General features: G+C 48.8%; 1 protein-coding gene across 3 annotated transcripts; it reads left to right on the plus strand.

The window, feature by feature from the left end:
• Positions 1 to 395: 395 nt before the first annotated feature.
• GOSR2 (golgi SNAP receptor complex member 2) lies at positions 396 to 16,166 on the plus strand. Of its 3 annotated transcripts, none has more exons than XM_038163169.1 (6): positions 396 to 491; positions 2,183 to 2,247; positions 4,267 to 4,375; positions 5,659 to 5,791; positions 8,528 to 8,668; positions 13,200 to 16,166. In XM_038163169.1, exons 1-6 carry the CDS (start codon positions 463 to 465, stop codon positions 13,359 to 13,361), a joined length of 639 nt encoding a protein of 212 aa, XP_038019097.1. In that variant the 5' UTR covers positions 396 to 462; the 3' UTR covers positions 13,362 to 16,166. The 3 variants fall into 3 exon arrangements, with proteins under 3 accessions (XP_038019097.1, XP_038019099.1, XP_038019098.1); XM_038163170.1 differs by lacking the exon at positions 396 to 491 and adding an exon at positions 609 to 624 and having other exon boundaries at positions 2,179 to 2,247; XM_038163171.1 differs by lacking the exon at positions 8,528 to 8,668.
• The last annotated feature ends 132 nt before the right edge of the window (positions 16,167 to 16,298 follow it).

Here is a 16,298-nt window from a genome sequence, read left to right on the forward strand (position 1 = left end):
CACTGAATCCATTCCATGCTCCCGTGCGAGGAACGCAGTTCCGCGTCCCCAGACGGCTCTAGCAGCTCACACCCTTTTTCGGTGACCGTGCCGGGGGGCTGCAGCCGCAGTTTCCGAGACTGAGGACGGAGACAACCCCCAGGGGTTCGTGCGGGAAGGGCCGCCCGCGCACAGCCCCTCACAGCCCCACACGGCCCCTCACAGCCCTCACAGCCCCGCCCCGCCCCTCACGGCCCCGCCCCGCCCCTCACGGCCCCGCCCCGCCCCTCACGGCCCCGCCCCGCCCCTCACGGCCCCGCCCCGCGCGCGCCACGCCGGTCCTGCAGCGTCCCCTGGCGGCCGCGCGGGGCGCAGAGGCGGGACCGCGGCCCGCGGGGAGGCGGAAGCGGAATCGGAAGCGGCGGGAGGCGGCGGGGCCGGAAGTGGCGGGAGGTGACGTGTGCGGAGCGGAGCCGGTGCGGGATGGAGGGGCTTTACCAGCAAACCAACAAGTGCGTGAGGGACTGAGGGGTGTGAGGGGCTGTACCGGCACACCAACAGATGCGGGAGGGACTGAGGGGGGCGTGAGGGATTGAGGGGTGTGTGAGGGCTCGGGGCGGTGTGAGGGGCTGTACCAGCAAACCAAGTGTGTGAGGGATTGAAGGATGTCTGTAAGGGATTGAGAGGGGTGGAGGGGTGCGTGAGGGATTGAGAAGGGTGTGAGGGACTGAGGGGCGTGTGAGAGACTGAGGGGCGTGTGAGGGACTGACGGGTATGAGGGACTGAGAGAGGTGTGAGGGACTGAGAGGGGTGTGAGGGACTGAGGGCTGTGTGAGGGACTGAGAGGGGTGTGAGGGATTGAGGGCTGTGTGAGGGACTGAGAGGGGTGTGAGGGATTGAGAGGGCTGTGAGGGACTGAGGGCTCTGAGGGCTGTCCCGTCAAACCAGCGTTTGTCTGGAAGATCGCGGGCAGAGCCCCAAACCGAGTGTGCGTGGCCGGGGCTGTGAGGGGCCGGGCCGGCTGTGCGGGATCCCGGCGCCGACACCCCACGGATCTCAGCGCCCTTGAAAAGCGTTTCCCCGTAAAACCCCATCCCGGAGGGAGCAGAACCGCGTGTGCCACGTCAGCCCCGGGGGCTCGGCCGGCCCGGGGCACCGGGAGCGGGCATGGCCGCTCATTGCTGTCGGTTTATTTAAAGCACGCCCGTTCATGAGGAATTTTGCAGCAGGGTTTGAGGGGTCCGGTGCCTCAGTTTAAAGCACCTCTGGAGGCATGGGGCTGCTTAAGGATAAATTCCACATTTCACAGATAATGCCGGTCTGGAGAGGGAAGAGTGGTGTGGGAATTGCAAAATAAGGCAAAAGTTCTCGTGGTTCTGTTTGTAATCCATGTGGAATAACTCACGGGAAAGGGGCCAAAGGACGCAGTTAAGCCAATATTCCAAATTCCCATGTTAATTTGCATTTTCTGGGGCTCTGTTAAGGGAGGTGGGGTGGTAAGAGACTTGAATTGAATCTTGTTTTGAATCATCATTTCTCTGTCCCTGAATAATGCTACAGAGTGACCCTGTAGGGGAGAGCAGGACATCCTGCTGGAGATCTGGAAATGCAGGAATGTTACAGCAGCTGTTACGGATATGGGCGCAGTTGTTGTCCTGTTCCCATTTCTGTACTGCCTTCTTTTGTGATCGTTGAATGGTTCAGGTTGGAAGGGATCTTAAAGCCCATCTAGTTCCAGAAGAATTTAACAACTATCAACATTTTTTTTCCTTTTCTTTTCCTATGCCACTGCTTGTCCAGCAGTTTTTTCTCTTATAATTACAAGCTTTTGCTTTCAGTTGATGCCTGTGAATTCACACATTGTGAGACTGTGAAAGTCATTCCCGCTGTCATCTCCAGACCAAGCTGAACAGCTGCTTCTTGTAGAAAAGCTGATCTCTGTTTTTCATAACCTTCACCTTGATTTCTGTTTTTAAATAAATTTACTTTGTAGGTGCATATGAGGTGAGAGCACAGCTTGCTTCCTGCTGAGGACCTGGGTTGCTGGCAGGGATGGGCTGTCTGCTCTGACTCTGTGTTGCTGGTTCCTGTGCTGTTCTAAAAAGTGCATTTCAGTAAAAGAAGCTGAAAAGTGAGGTGCTGAGAAATGATTTTGTGTCTGTTAGCTGACTTTTCTGTTCATTTTCTCTTTATGTCCTGACAGGCAGGTCCATGAGGTCCAGTCTTACATGGGGCACCTGGAGACTTCAGACAAAGAGTCAGTGCACTGTAAGTGATGAGTGAGGTTGATTCAGTTTGCATCTTTAACCTTGTATTAAATTTACAGTCACTATTAGAACAAATGTAGCTCCTGAGCCACTGTGATCAGCTGCTGAGACACATCACCAATTCAGAAACATTGAAATCGTGTTGCTGTGTAACTTCAGCAAGGTGGTGTTTTGTAGGAGGACAGAGCACACAAGACAGGACAAGAATTTGCTTCATCTTCCTGTTATAATCCTTTAAGTGACAGAGTGGGCTTGCTGTGGATGCTTCTTTAATGCCGTGGTAGAATGCCAGATTTTTGGTGCTGTTAGATTTTGGAGCTCGTGGTCAGGGTGTCCGCGCAGGCCTCCAGCACAAACAGATCAAAACCCCACACTGATGCACTCATGGAGGTTTTTGAGCACCTGGAGTTAATGAACACCTTGGTGTGGGCAGAACTGCAGGCTGAGAGCATCTCTGGGCTGCTTTGTCAGAAATCATCTCAGAAAGCTGAGATGTGACTGAGCCTGCCCTGCTGTGGTGTTATTCCCTCAGCATCCCCCAACTGGCAGCTTCCCCCTAAGGATGCTCAGTGCAGTTTTGGGGAAGATGCTGTGATGTTGTGTGCAGAACTTCAGCAGGATGCTCCTGACAGTCCTGCTACATCAGAGTCAACCTGGGATTCCACCTGCTTATGGGAAGTGTGTAGAACCACTGGGTCTGAAATTGCCTCAGTAAATTGGACTATAACCCTGTGCTCATAAATGGCTGTAATAGTAAGATGCTCTGATATGTGTGGCAGGACTTTTTACCCCAGTGCACAACTGGCACATGTATTTTGGACCTGTGTTTGAACCCTTAATTCCTGCATGAGTCACTAATGATGGGTTTCATCAGGAACTTCTGAGGTGAAAGGACACTGCACTGACTGGATGCATTTCTGCACATGTTCACTGACTTCTCTTACCTTAAACACATCTCTGAAACAGGACTGGGCTCTGGGAAGGGCTGTGATAAATTTTCTATCAAGAAATAGCAACTTACTAATTCTGGCTGTGGTTTTTGTGGTGGTTGTACTACTCCTTCTGCAATACCAGAATTCCCAGACTTCTGTTCGCTGGAGGTGATTTTAAAAGTCCTGAAAATTAGTATAATTTGCCATTTTGCTTCTATTGCTTGAGACCATTTCAAGAGATAGGATTCTGTAGTTTCCATAGTTTACAGGTGGTTCACCAGTCTACACAGTTAATAAATGAATATGTATCTATTTCTCCCTCTATAAAGTTACTGGTGTGTATTTCAGAATTTATGGAAAGCAGGATTATCCATGGTTGAAGAGCAGGAATAGGGACCAGGAAATCAAACTTGCAGTTTGCCTTCTCCAGCTTTGAGCACAAATAGTCCCTTCCTGCTCAGAATGTGCAGTGCTGTAGTTTGGTGTGACAAAAGTTGCTGTAACTGTCTGCCAGCTCTGCTGTGTTGGATTCAGCTGCAGTAAATGATGGGGATATGGATTGGGACAATTTCATTGATTAGTCTCTGGATGTGAGGCAGTCACTCCTTGGCTGTGTGAGATCCAGGGCCAGAGACAAGGTTGTGTGTGCTCTTTGCTTCTCTGGGTGCTGCTGAGAGCAGTTTTCTGGGTACTCCTGGTGTGTGCAGTAGCTGGCTGGTGGTTGATGATGCTTCTCTGTGTTCTTGTGACAGCAAATCCTGCTGAGGGAGCAGGAAGGGGCTGCAGGGGGAATGTGTGGGCTCCTAATTCATGGAGCTGATGGGCAAAGAGGCTCAGATGTCTGGAACAAGCAGGGGCTTTCCTAGCTGCCTTCTCAGGGGAGGAGGGGAAGATGAGAGTGTCAAATCACTGAGCTAAAGAAGTGACATTTTGTTGTATTTATAGTTCTCAGTTACCTGATTATTTTCATCCAGTAAAGATTTGAATCAGTCAGGTTTTACATATTGCTTTGAATTCTTTTGAGCATTTGCCTTCATCAGATTGCAGTTGTCTAATTCAAGTCAAATCCTGTTTTTACTTCCTTGCAGTGGTAGAAAATGAGATTCAGGCAAGAATAGACAACATATTCAGCAACTTGGAACGTCTGGAAATCCTGTCCAGCAAAGAACCTCCCAACAAGAGGCAGAGTGCCAAACTGTGAGTTCACTGCTTTGCTGTGATTGTGCAGGGTAGTCTTTGTAATTATTTTAATTAAGTTTCTGAAGCCCTTTGGTTTTGATTTGTGTGAAATCTTTAGACTTTGCATAACTGATCTCTGTGCTCTACAATGGCAAAACTGAGGCACAGAGGCAAAATCACTTTCCTGCATTTAACCCCAGGACCATGAGAATCATTAAAGCTGGAAAGGCCCTCAAAGATCACCAAGTCCAGACTGGTGATGCCGCTGGATCCGTGGTTCTGTTCTCAGATGAGCAGAACATGGATTGGATGCTCTCTCTGTCACTTGCTTTTAATGGCATTTTGGAGGTAGAGAGTAAAATTCCTTTGTTTGGTGTCATTTTCTCTGGGCCATTTTCCAAGCTGTTTGTCACTGAAATAAAGAGTTTTCTAAAGTGAGCAATAGTTTGAGCAGGAGGTTGGACCACAGACATCAGGACTTGCTGTTCTTAATTAATTCTGTGACTCAGTTATTGATGTTCAGTCCAAAAAGGTCCTTGTAGATAGTAGGGATGGATTTCATGTCACCTATACTAAAGAAAGAGGCCAGTATCTGAAATAGTAATTGATTTCTTTGTAGAATCCTGGAATGGTTTGGGTTTGAAGGGGCCTTAAAGATCAGCTCCAGCTCCAACCCCTGCTATGGGCAGGGACACCTTCCACTAGACCAGGACAGTCTGGTGATCAAACATTAAATTTTATCAGTCATTTAATCAGGGCCAGTGGAGTTCTGGACATGATTTGTTTCAGCCCAGTGGAGATGTCTGGGGTGTCTCCTGTATTACCCACTAACTTTTGAGCTCCTTTTAATAAAACCTTAAACTTCAGAACACGATGCTAATTAAAGAAACTGGAAAGCATCATCTTTTATGTGAAGGGGGAGGGTCATAAATGGAACCTGTACAAATCCTACCATCTTCCCAAATCTGTGTTACATGAGAAATGGATACAGTTCTTTAACATCTGAAGAGACAATCCATGGGATAGGATGTCCAAGACAGCTCAGGAGTTCTGCTTCACATCCTGTCATTAGCCTGGAGCCTAAATAATTGATTAAAATGAATAATCACCTGTGTAGTAGAACAATGAGACAGGGAGGATGTAGGTGTGGAATTTCAGCCTAGCACTGCATGTCCTGCATCTTTTAGAGACGTAGAACCCATTGTTCCTTGTTATTCATTGCTGTTAATTTGCAATGCTCCTTTGCTGGTACAAAAAGCACCAGAAAAGCAGAGTGTTTTTGTGCTGCTGCTCCTTTGCAGGCGAGTGGACCAGCTGAAGTACGACGTGCAGCACCTGCAGACAGCCCTGAGGAACTTCCAGCACCGCCGCTACCTGCGGGAGCAGCAGGAGCGGCAGCGCGAGGAGCTGCTGGCCCGCACCTTCACCACCAACGTAAATATCCCTGCTGGGGCTCTCTGTGCTCCAGCAGCTCAGTTCCTGCAGGGGGGAGGCAGGCAGCGTGTAAACAGGATTGTTGGAACCTGCTGGGAGTGTGAGTAAAGGTGGAGAGGAAACAGAATAAGTGGGGAGAAAGTACAGCTCTCGTGAGGAAAAGCTGGGCTCTTAAGGAAGCAGGAAAAGGTTCCAGAAGCTGCTGCTCCTGTTTTATCCACTGCGATCCACCTGGATTTACATAGCAGTTGTGAAAGGGTCAGTGAGGTAGGTACCAAAGTGTACATTTCGCTAGGATTTGTGTCACATGTCTGCCAGATCCTGAGATCTGTGTAAAGCCTGACTGTTACACACCCTGCTGGCAGCAGGTGTCAGCAAACTTCAGGGTAGCCAAACACAAATCACACAGCTGGGACTAAGCTCTTGCTTTTTGCCTACATATGAGTCAAAAGTTGGTAATAACATGAATGTAGTCTGGCTGTTCTTGTTAGTTCCTCCACTGGGAAGTCCTCTCAGTGCAGATTGCTGGGGGAATTTTGCTCTCAATAATGTAGGTTACTTTCAGATTTCACTTTTCTGCCACTGAAAAGTTGGTCTTGGGGTTTTTTGTGTGTGCTTTAAAAATTGTCTTTGTTTATTTTTGTTTTGGTTTTTTGTTTTGATTTCTTTTTGGCTTTGTAATGCTATTTTAACATTTTTGTTTGATTTCCCTCTTTACTTCCTTTCTTTGTTAAAGGCATCTCACCTAACATTTTATCAGTCATTGTCAGGACAAGAAAGAAAGAATGTGAGCAATCCTAATTAGCTGGGATTTGGGCAGTTTGATGCATTTCTCAAAGCCTGCCATAAAGATAATGTCTGGTATTTTGTTGACTATTTCAAAATTATAAACAAGGCTTGAAGGAAACACTGCAAGTTGTTTTTAAACACTGTGGTGTTTCCCTGCAAGTAGGGACAAGTTTTCCTACAGGAAAATCTGCTGTTCAGAAACAAAAGGTGTGTGAATGGAACAGTTTTAAAGAGCAGTAACAGGCTTACAGATGCAAAATATAGAGCAAATGGGTAATTTTCTCCTTCAGATGTTAAAAGGTATGGTAGATGAAAAAAACCCCACACAATTACTTTGTATTTCTTTTTCGCTTGCTACAAAAATGTGTCTTTAAAATGATCCTTTAATAGGAAAATGATGATTTATTTATCATTTATCAGCCTCTCTTGGTTACATTTTTCCACAGTTCTATTCATATCCTCCCCTATTCTATTAGAGATGTCAGCTGAGTGTGTGAGTAAATCACTGAAACATCCAGAAAGCATTTGGAACACAGCTGTTCAGTGTTCTGAACAGTTTGCTTAATTCAAGAGTTAAAAGTGGTCTTTATCTTTAAAGCCTTTCCTTGTACCTGGAGAAAATCATAAGCAGCAAAACAGAGCTCTGGTGCCATCCCATCTCCTTGTGGGGGTGGTAACAAATCTACTTCTCTGTTTTTATTGCTGCCTTATAGAGGATAAAAAAAACCACCTTGTACAGAAATGAAATCTGCTGGTTTGAAGGTAGTTAAATATCTGGAATAAGAGCCATTCACATGGAAATCTAAATGCTTCTGCTCATACACTTGTGTGAGCCTTGTGCTGCCTTCACAGGGGCCCAGGTTTGAGTGTTCTGCCCCAGCCCCTTCATCCAGGGCCCCTGAGAGCTCTGTCCCTGGCAGAGCCCCTGCCCAGGCAGGGCAGCACCACACCCTGGGTCCTACAATGGCATTTTCAGATGAACATTTGGGGTTTTTCCCAGAGAGTCTGTTCAGAGCACATTGTGCTGTATCTGTGTGTCACCTGCAGCTGCTGGGCACACCGAGTGCCACTCATTCACATGGCTGTGAATTCTGCCTTTGGTGGTTCTTGTTCTGAGCTCCTAGAGCCGGTGATCAGTGTTCCCAACACTTGCCCTTTCCCAGTCCCCAGTTCCTGCTCTAAGCCATGTGGGGTAGTGAGCCATTTCCTATCCCCTCTGGATGGAGTGGTGTCCAGAAAGTGACCTGGAGGCCTTTGGCAGACAGGGGTGATCCCATCCCTGCCCTCCTGTGCAGATTAGAGTTTTACCCTGTTTTCATTTCAACATTCCCACTTCCTAGTTGAGGGAATGCATCTCTTCTGGAAAAAAACATGAAAAATACTAATTTTTAATAATTTTTTTTTAACTAGGGCCCTGGGTGATGAGTGAGCCAAAGCTCAGGGAGCCAGGCCCATGTCTGTTTGCCCTCTCTGCCAGAAATTTGCACTATTTTGTAAATGTTTAGAATGTCATCTCCAAACATTTTTCAGGCTTTTTGTTGCTCAGAAATGTGGTGTGAAATCTTCCACAAGTCTTTCACTTGCAGTGATCAATGACTAAGCACCTTCTTGGTGTTTAACACCTTGTTAAACACCTCCTGTTAGCTTTGATGTTCTTTCCTGCAGTACCCTTTCCTGCTGAGATTATCAAAATTCTCTGCTTTTGCTCTTTCCATCCTTGAGATCTCATTACAGTTGAGCAGCTGCTCAGCTTTGCCTCTTGGCTTCCTCCCTATTTTCTCTAAATGACTCTTTTCACTCAAATACCGATGTTGTATTTAAAATCATTATTAAAAAATAAAAAGGTGTAAGCACAGTCCTGGCAGTCCTGTCGGGTTCTGGCCGTGTCTGGTGGTGCTGGTTGTGTTTGTGAGTGAGCAGGTAACCGAGTCCCTGCTTTCCCCACAGGACTCTGACACCACCATCCCGATCGACGAAACCTTGCAGTTTAATGAATCCCTGCAGAGTGCCCACCGAGGCATGGATGAGCTTATTGGCAGTGGCACCAACATCCTGGCGGGGCTGAGGGACCAGAGAGTCACATTAAAGGTGGGGGCATCATTTTGTACCAGAAAGACCCCACATTTTTCTGTGTTCATGCTGATCAGGCTAAGTAAAATCAATATATGTGTTGTTTCAGTACATTGCTCTAAGCTGAGGGTGCTGGAAAGCCCCAAATTTCATTTAAACAACTTGAAATCTTTACATTTTACCATCCTGTTAGGAATACCTTTAAGATCTCTTGGGGCTGGCTGGCCTTCACCTGCAGGGCAGCATCTGGAGTGCTGAATGTTATGTTTGTTTTTCTTTGGTTGGTTGTTGTTTGTTTGTTCAGGTCCAGGAGGGGCAGTAAGTGGCTGGCAGGGAGATGTTGGCTCAGGTTAGCATCACTCAGAGCAGCCACAAAGCTGCTGTAGAGCACCTGTGATTAAGATTAGTAATGAAGATAATGCCCTCCACAGTCCCTCCTTCCTTGCTGATAACATCTGCATTTCTGCAAGTCTCTTCATAGCAAATATTTGCCTTTTATTTTACAGGCTGTTCAAAGTGATGGTCAATTCTGAGTGAAAAGCTAAGGATACAAAAAACTTTTTAATAAGAAGTGTGTGGGGAGAAACTGGACTTGTGAAAAATGTAGGGAAATGCCTGTTGTATTCACCTTCTGATGGGGATAACTGCTGTTCTCAGTTTTGTGACACTGCTTGGTTTTGGGATGTATTTGCCAGATTTAGGCATTTTTAATGACATAAATCCCAGGTTTGCTCAGGTCTGTCACACCTGCAGCTCCATGGTGTGGCAGGCAGTGCAGGCCTGGCCTGGACTTAGGGAGCTGAGCTGGCTGTGCACGGGCACTTTGCTGTCCTGGCCCCAGGGTTCCAGGCTGCCTGGTGTTCCCTGAGCCCTGCACCAGACCAGCACAGGTCCAAAGCAGGGCTGCAGCTCCTTCTCTGCTCCCTGCTCTGGTAACCAGGCCCTGCACCCACAGGTCTTACACAGAGACATTAAAGTGGAGTTTGAAGCTGAATTCTTTCCACGATGAGGTGTAGCTTCTGGTTCAGGTCACTTGTTCACTGACATACTCAGTGAGTGTGGATTTGTTTTAAGATGAGATCCATTACTAGAAAAACCTTGAAGAAAACTCAGTGAGTGGTTCAGTGTTCATTGCAGAGGAATGGTGTTGCTGAGCAGCCTGGCCGCTGGACTGGTGGGGAGAGGGAGAGGTTCTGCTGCCAGCTCATGAGGAAAAGGCTGGAAGGACTCATTTCTAGTGCCTGGAGAAGACTGGGGTTGTGAATGCTTTTTGGAAAGAGCACCTTCCTGAAGTTCCTGCATCCCTGAGAGGATTGTAGACATTTGTCCACCGTGTTGAGCACTGGGTTGCTCTGGTGGCTGATCACATTGGCCTTGTTATAGATTAAAAATCGAGCAAGCCAATTTAATAAAAAATTAAAAAATAAAATTTATTTTGCGACCACTATACAGTCCCGATAGCCAGACAATCGAGGGACAGAGCTGGGTGAACACAGGCCTGACCTCTATTGCATCGAGCCCCCACGGTTCAAGCAGAGTCCGTTTTTATACTCTTTTTTTCTAGCCCGAGGCTAAGTTCATTGTTTTCTTTCAGTGTCCTCCATATTCCTGCAAAACCTTGTGCTGGAAGCATGTGTGAGGAATCGTGCATTCAGATGTATCTTCCCGATGGCTCTGATTATCTATACTGGACATCTTTATGGCCCATCATCGCTGGGTGGCTCCTGGTCATTCCAGGGATGATGGTCCCTGGGCTAGGTCCTGTTCGTATTTAAATTCCCTTCCTGCCAGCTGCCCCGTGTGGTTGCTCTCTGTCCCGATCTCGGTGTTTCTCAGGATTTTTATAATTCGGACATATTCTATACACATACAGTTCTAATCAGCACGAATTACTAAATTACTGATAACAGCCTGGAGCATCCAATCATCAGTGTCCCTGTGCTGCACACAGGGAATCGGAGTTGATTCTCCAAGCTGGGAAATCACTGATCCAAGGTGTCTCTCATGAGGCACAGGATGAAGCACATGGATTCTTGGGGGTTCCTGAGAAGAAGGTGCATGCCACCCCAGGAGAGCTCACAGGTGCCATAGAGGAGCCCTGGCAGGACCTGGTGCCCTGCAGGGATGAGGAAAAGCTGTTCCTTGTAGCAGCACCAGTCCTGTGTGGCTGCTTTCGCTGGCTGGCTGGCAGTGACTGCCTGGCTCCAGCTGGGTCTCCCTGGGCCTCCTGGCTCTTCTCCAGCCTTTGCCAGGCACGTGAGCTCTGGGCCAGCCCTGCAGCTGGGAGTTGCTGGGTGTCTGTCCATGGCTGCTGGTACACACAGTCGGTGCTTTTGGGGCCATCACGTTCTTGGGTGTCCAGGGGTATGTTGTTTCTCCCTTGCAGGTGAGGAAAATGTCTGTTCATGTTCCTTTTCCCTTTAACTCAGCTTTTCTTACACTGACACAGACTTTGTAGCCTGAGAGCATCTGGCAGAAGCAGCTGGTATAGAGACAGCTTACGAAGAGAGATGGGTTAATGTGGAATCATGGAACATCCCATGTTGCGAGGGCCTCCCAAGGATCATCCAGTCCAACTCCTGGTCCTGCAGACACCCCAACAATCCCACCCTGTGCATCCCTGGGAGTGGTGTCCAAATGTTCCTGGAGCTCTGGCAGCCTCCAGGAATGACCATTGCCTGGGGAGCCTGGGCAGTGCCCAGCACCCACTGCAGGAAGATTATTTTCCTGATATCCAACCCAACCCTCCCCATGCCCAGCTCCAGCCATTCCCTGGCTCCTGTCCCTGTCCCAGAGCAGAGATTGGAGCTGCCCTCTGGAGGAGCTGCAGCCCCCAGGGAGGTCTGGCCTCAGTCTTGTCTGCTCCACCTGAACAAGGGACCTCAGCTGCTCTTCCTATGGCCCCTCCAGACCCTTCCCCACCTTCGTGTCCCTCCTTTGCACACTAACAGCTTTATTCTCTGTAACTTTGTGTATATTTGGTATAAATAGGCAGGTATGGAATGAGTATTCCTAGATTGTCCCTTTAACTGATCCAGTTGTACAATTTCACTGTTCCATGACTGCAAGAACTGAAGTTTTCTTCTTTTCTATTGTTTGCTTTCATTTTAAAGCTTCATATTTGGTTTCTGTTCTCCCAGCAAGGTTTGGTTTTGTTCTGAAGCACTGTGAAAGGATTCTGCAGAGACAGGGAGGTGCTGAGCCTGAGAGCAGTGTGCAGAGGGTTAATAGGAGCTGTGGGAGCTGGAGAAAATGGATTACATGAGACTAGCAGAGACACAACCTGACTTCAGTGAAGGGCCTGAACTGCCTGGAACCCAGGGCACTGATGATGTAGTTTGACATTGCAAATCTGTGTTTTATGGACTGAGAAACTTCTGCATGTGGGTCTAATATAGTTGGTCTAAATTCTGTCCTTGGAGAGCCTTCCTGATCTTGAGTCAGGTTTATACTCAAAAAAAATTTCCCAATTTTCACATTTTCACTCTTTTGAGACCAAAAATAATGTGGGCTAAAGAAGAGAGGCTGGAGTTTTTATTTCAAAGTCAAAGCATGGGGTTTCAGCACTGTGACAGGAATCTGTGCTGTTTACCTGGCTCAGAGATGAAGGCACTGTTACAGCACCCTGAAGTGGGGTGTTCTCTCAGGGGCAGCCCAGGTGTCACCATGAGGGACTGTCCCTTGTCCCTGGTGTGGCAGGGTCCCTCCTGGCACACGTGGGTGTGAGGAGGGTCCTGCCAGTGTCTGGCTGTGGCTCAGTGCTCTGCCTGCCCACAGGTGGGTCACTGTGTCCAGCTTTCCTCAAGGGTCCTTCTCACCTCCTGTGCCATCAGGACTCCTCAGCCCTGAGTCCTCTCCCTTTTCCCCACTCAGGGCAATGTCCCACCCTGACCTGTGCCTGGAGCACATCTCTGCCTGTATTTCATCCTGTTTCCTCCAGCCACTGCCCCAAAATAAAGCAGGAGGATTCCTGTTGTGTCCCTGCTGCTGATCTGTTGGTGGGATCCATATTCCTAGTAATAGCAGGTGTGCTGCCTGCAGCACCCTGTGCTTTTCTGTGGAAGGATTTCAGGGAATGGCATTAATCACACGTTTATCTGCCTTTTTTCTGCTGTTTACCTTGCTAGTGTCTGGACCTCCTCAGTCTCTGTTGGTATGAGCTGTACTTTAGCAAGGGGAGCTCTGCACGAAACCTTGGCTGCTCAGAGCCCTATTTAGACTGTGACTGGAACGGGACCAGCAGAACTCTTACTCCTCCTGAAGGAGTGCATTTTTCTGAGGCACTTTTTATCTTGTCTCTGTCCGGAGAGATTGTTTTGTGTCTCTAACCACATTCCTGTTCATGTGTATGGATTAATTAGTCCAAACACCCAGTTGTTTCCAGGGTCCCGTGGCCACCTCCTGTGGAATGGCAGGGATGGTTGGCTGAGAGGAGTTCCATGGATTAGAATCCATCACTCCCCACCCATGATGAAATACTCTTGCACTGTGGAATAAGAAGGCTCAGAGCATGAGGGTGATTGTGTCTTTGCTGTGTTGTTGTCTTCAGGGCACCCACAAGAAGATCCTGGACGTTGCCAACATGCTGGGCCTGTCCAACACGGTGATGCGGCTGATCGAGAAGCGCGCCTTCCAGGACAAGTTCCTCATGCTGGGGGGCATGGCCGTCACCTGCCTCATCATGTTCCTTGTTGTGCAGTACCTGACATGAGCTGCTGACCTTCTGCAAAAGGACTGTCTCCAGAACTGAATTTCCTCTGGCTGCTGCTTTGGATGAGTCCTTCCTGTGGACCTCAGAGTTTACAAATCCCACTGGGACATTGTCACGTGGAAGGCACGTCGGGAAATGGATGTGTCTGGAAATGGATTTGTCTGGGGACGCCGTGCTGGAGAGTGGCCCTGTGAAAATAACCCCTGGCCTTTACTGCTCTCCCCTCAAGCCTGCAGGTTTAACGGTCTGGTTAATAGGAAGCAGAAGTGAACATTGTGCCCAGCTGTAGCAAGGCAGGAATGTCCCTTTGTGCACACGGGGGTGGGAGGATGCAGAGGCACAGCCTAGGATGCAGCCAGTCTTTCCTGTGCTGGCCAGCACTGACCTGACCCCCAGAATTTTGCAGTTCAAGAATGGCACAGAGAATTTCACAGTGTTCATGGGCCTGAGTTCAGCCTGTGGAACTGAGTGTGCAAAAAGAGTTGGGAAGTGAAGAGCTCCTCTCTGTGGTTCCATTTGCTTGGAGGAGGAGGACGTGTGGGGGAGAGTCTTAGAACACGGTTATAACCTCAGTTAACTTCACACACAGTATTACCCAGCACACATCTCTCTGGTTTAGGCTGAAATGCTGCTCTGCTCCTCTGAGGGATGTTCTGGTGCCTCTCTGTGCCCTGCTGCTTCTCAGGGGGTGCTGAGTGCCACGCTCCCTCCTGCTTCCACTGGGATGCACGTGAGGCCTGTGGCATCTCCCTGGGCCTCCTGCCAAATCCAGCCTCCAAAACTGACATTGCTAATGCTGCAGCACACAGCTTTGGCAAGCTGTGTTCATTTCCTGGGGTGCTGCTTGGCTTTGGGGCTCTGGAGCTGGAACTTCTGAGTGGGTGGAGCAGGTGAGTCCCCCTGTACTCACTGGAGGTGTGGGATTGGTCACAGAGCTGGAACAGGTTCTTCACACCAGAGGAACGGTGGGATCAGCACAACAGGCCCCGGCACTGAGCATCAGCTTGGTCAGGAGAGTTTCCTCAAGTCTGTGCCTTGGGATGGAGATGTCCCCACCCTTGGGAAGGGCATTCCTGTGGTACCCTTTGCACCTGGAGAGTTCCTGTGAAGGACACTCAGATGTGTCACCTCCCGGGGGTGGTGCTGGCTCACACTCATCTCCTTTGGGGTCATTCCGTGTCCCAGTGAAACACTGGAGCTGTGAGATCCTCGTCTCAGCCTGGCACTGCTTCCCCTGCAGCCTGGGGGTGTCTGATGGAGGGGCCATCCTGGTGTTTGGGGCGTCATCCATGTCAATCACCCTGCAGATCCATTCCCATCCCCATGTGTGGCAAGTCTGGGGCATTCCCTGGTGTCTGACGGTGGCACAGATGGGTCATATCCCGATGATGTGGCCTCGTGCTGGCAATTCCTCCCCTCTTTCCTGTCAGGAATGGTTGTGGGTCTCTGGATTAGTAAGTAATCACAAGTTCTACATTCTGCTTGCTGCACTGAGCTTTGCTTTCATTATGTGCCCTGTTGCAAACTGGGAGAAAGGGTTTTAATAACTGGAAAACTGTTGGAAGGAATTTTAGGGAATATGGGCCATGAAACAGGGCCATGCTGGTGATCAGAGCTGGGGTGGGGCGCAGCCAGACACCCAGAGTGACCAGTGGCCCCTGTTCAAGGGCTTCTCCATGTGTTTGATACTTTTCTGCTATTTCTCCAAGTGTTTCCTGCTCTTGGAGCTCCCCATTTGTACCGGTTTTCCAAGGAAATACTGTAGCGAAGCAAGCGTGGAACTGGTTTTCACTTGAGCCCAAGGAATTAAGGAATTTAAAAGAAAAGAGGGAATCTGCAGTGATGGAGCATCCGTCTGGCTGTGTAATAGAAATCATAAATACAAATTTGCCTGAAATTTATTTTGGCAATGAAATCTGATGGATCCAGCCCTTGAGAGGGCAGCTGAGCACTTGCAAGGGGTCCCTGGAAATCTCAGTTCTGATGAGCTGATGCAGTTCCCCTGGACTTTACCGTGCTGGGGTTTAAGGCTGTCGTCGTTTCGAGTTTCTGCAGTTGTGACCTGCTGTAGCAGGGTTTGTCTTACGCCAGGGTGGGACTCTGGCCAGTCTCTTTCCTTTTGGGCTGTGGTAGGAGCCATAAGATGCTTGGAACTGGATTTTTCTTCTGCTTCTGAGCCTAGCTTGCCATTTTAATAGATGTTTTCCTGTTGATTTATTCTGGAGTCTCCTTGTCCCTGCACAGGCTGATTTCCCCTTGGTGAGCCAAGTGTCCTTGCTACCCGTGACATCCAAAGGTGACACATGGGGCTTGAAGGAGCCGCCTGGGGAGCTGGATTTGGGGACGTGTGACATCAGACCCGTTTGTGGTGCCTGTAAATCCAAAGAGATTCCAAGGGCATCTCAGGTGGTTTGTGTGAAACCCAAAAACCTCCATGGCAGTGGGACATGGCAGGGACTTGAGTGGTTCCTTCAAGCCCCACCTCTCCCCTTTGGATGCAGCGGGAAATGAGCTGGAGCCCTGGTGGGATTGTGGGCCCTGCCAAAGGAAATGAGCTGGAGCCCTGGAGGCTTTGCTGCTGCAGCTTGGTGGCGTTTCCTTCCTCAGCAAACACCTCACTTCTGCTTCCAAACTGTGGCACGAGTTCCAGCTCTGGGGTGAGCTGGCCTCAGGAGGGGACTCTGTGGGAATTCACTTGCCTCTGGAATAAAACTTTTTATTTTACCAGTATTTTATACATAAAGGAGCAAGGGTGGGACGTGATTCATGTGATGTTCTGTGAATAAAGACTTTTTTCAACCAAAATGAAAGGTTTTTTTTTTTTTTTTTTTTTTACATTTTTCCCCAACTTGTTGGGGCCAAAATAAACCAGCAGGACCAGCTCCTGGTTCACTGTGGATACGGGGCTGCTGTGGGGGCTCCCCTTGGGGTCACAGT

This window comes from Motacilla alba, chromosome 27, assembly GCF_015832195.1.
Source record: "Motacilla alba alba isolate MOTALB_02 chromosome 27, Motacilla_alba_V1.0_pri, whole genome shotgun sequence".
In the NCBI taxonomy this organism is placed as follows: Eukaryota; Metazoa; Chordata; class Aves; order Passeriformes; family Motacillidae; genus Motacilla; species Motacilla alba.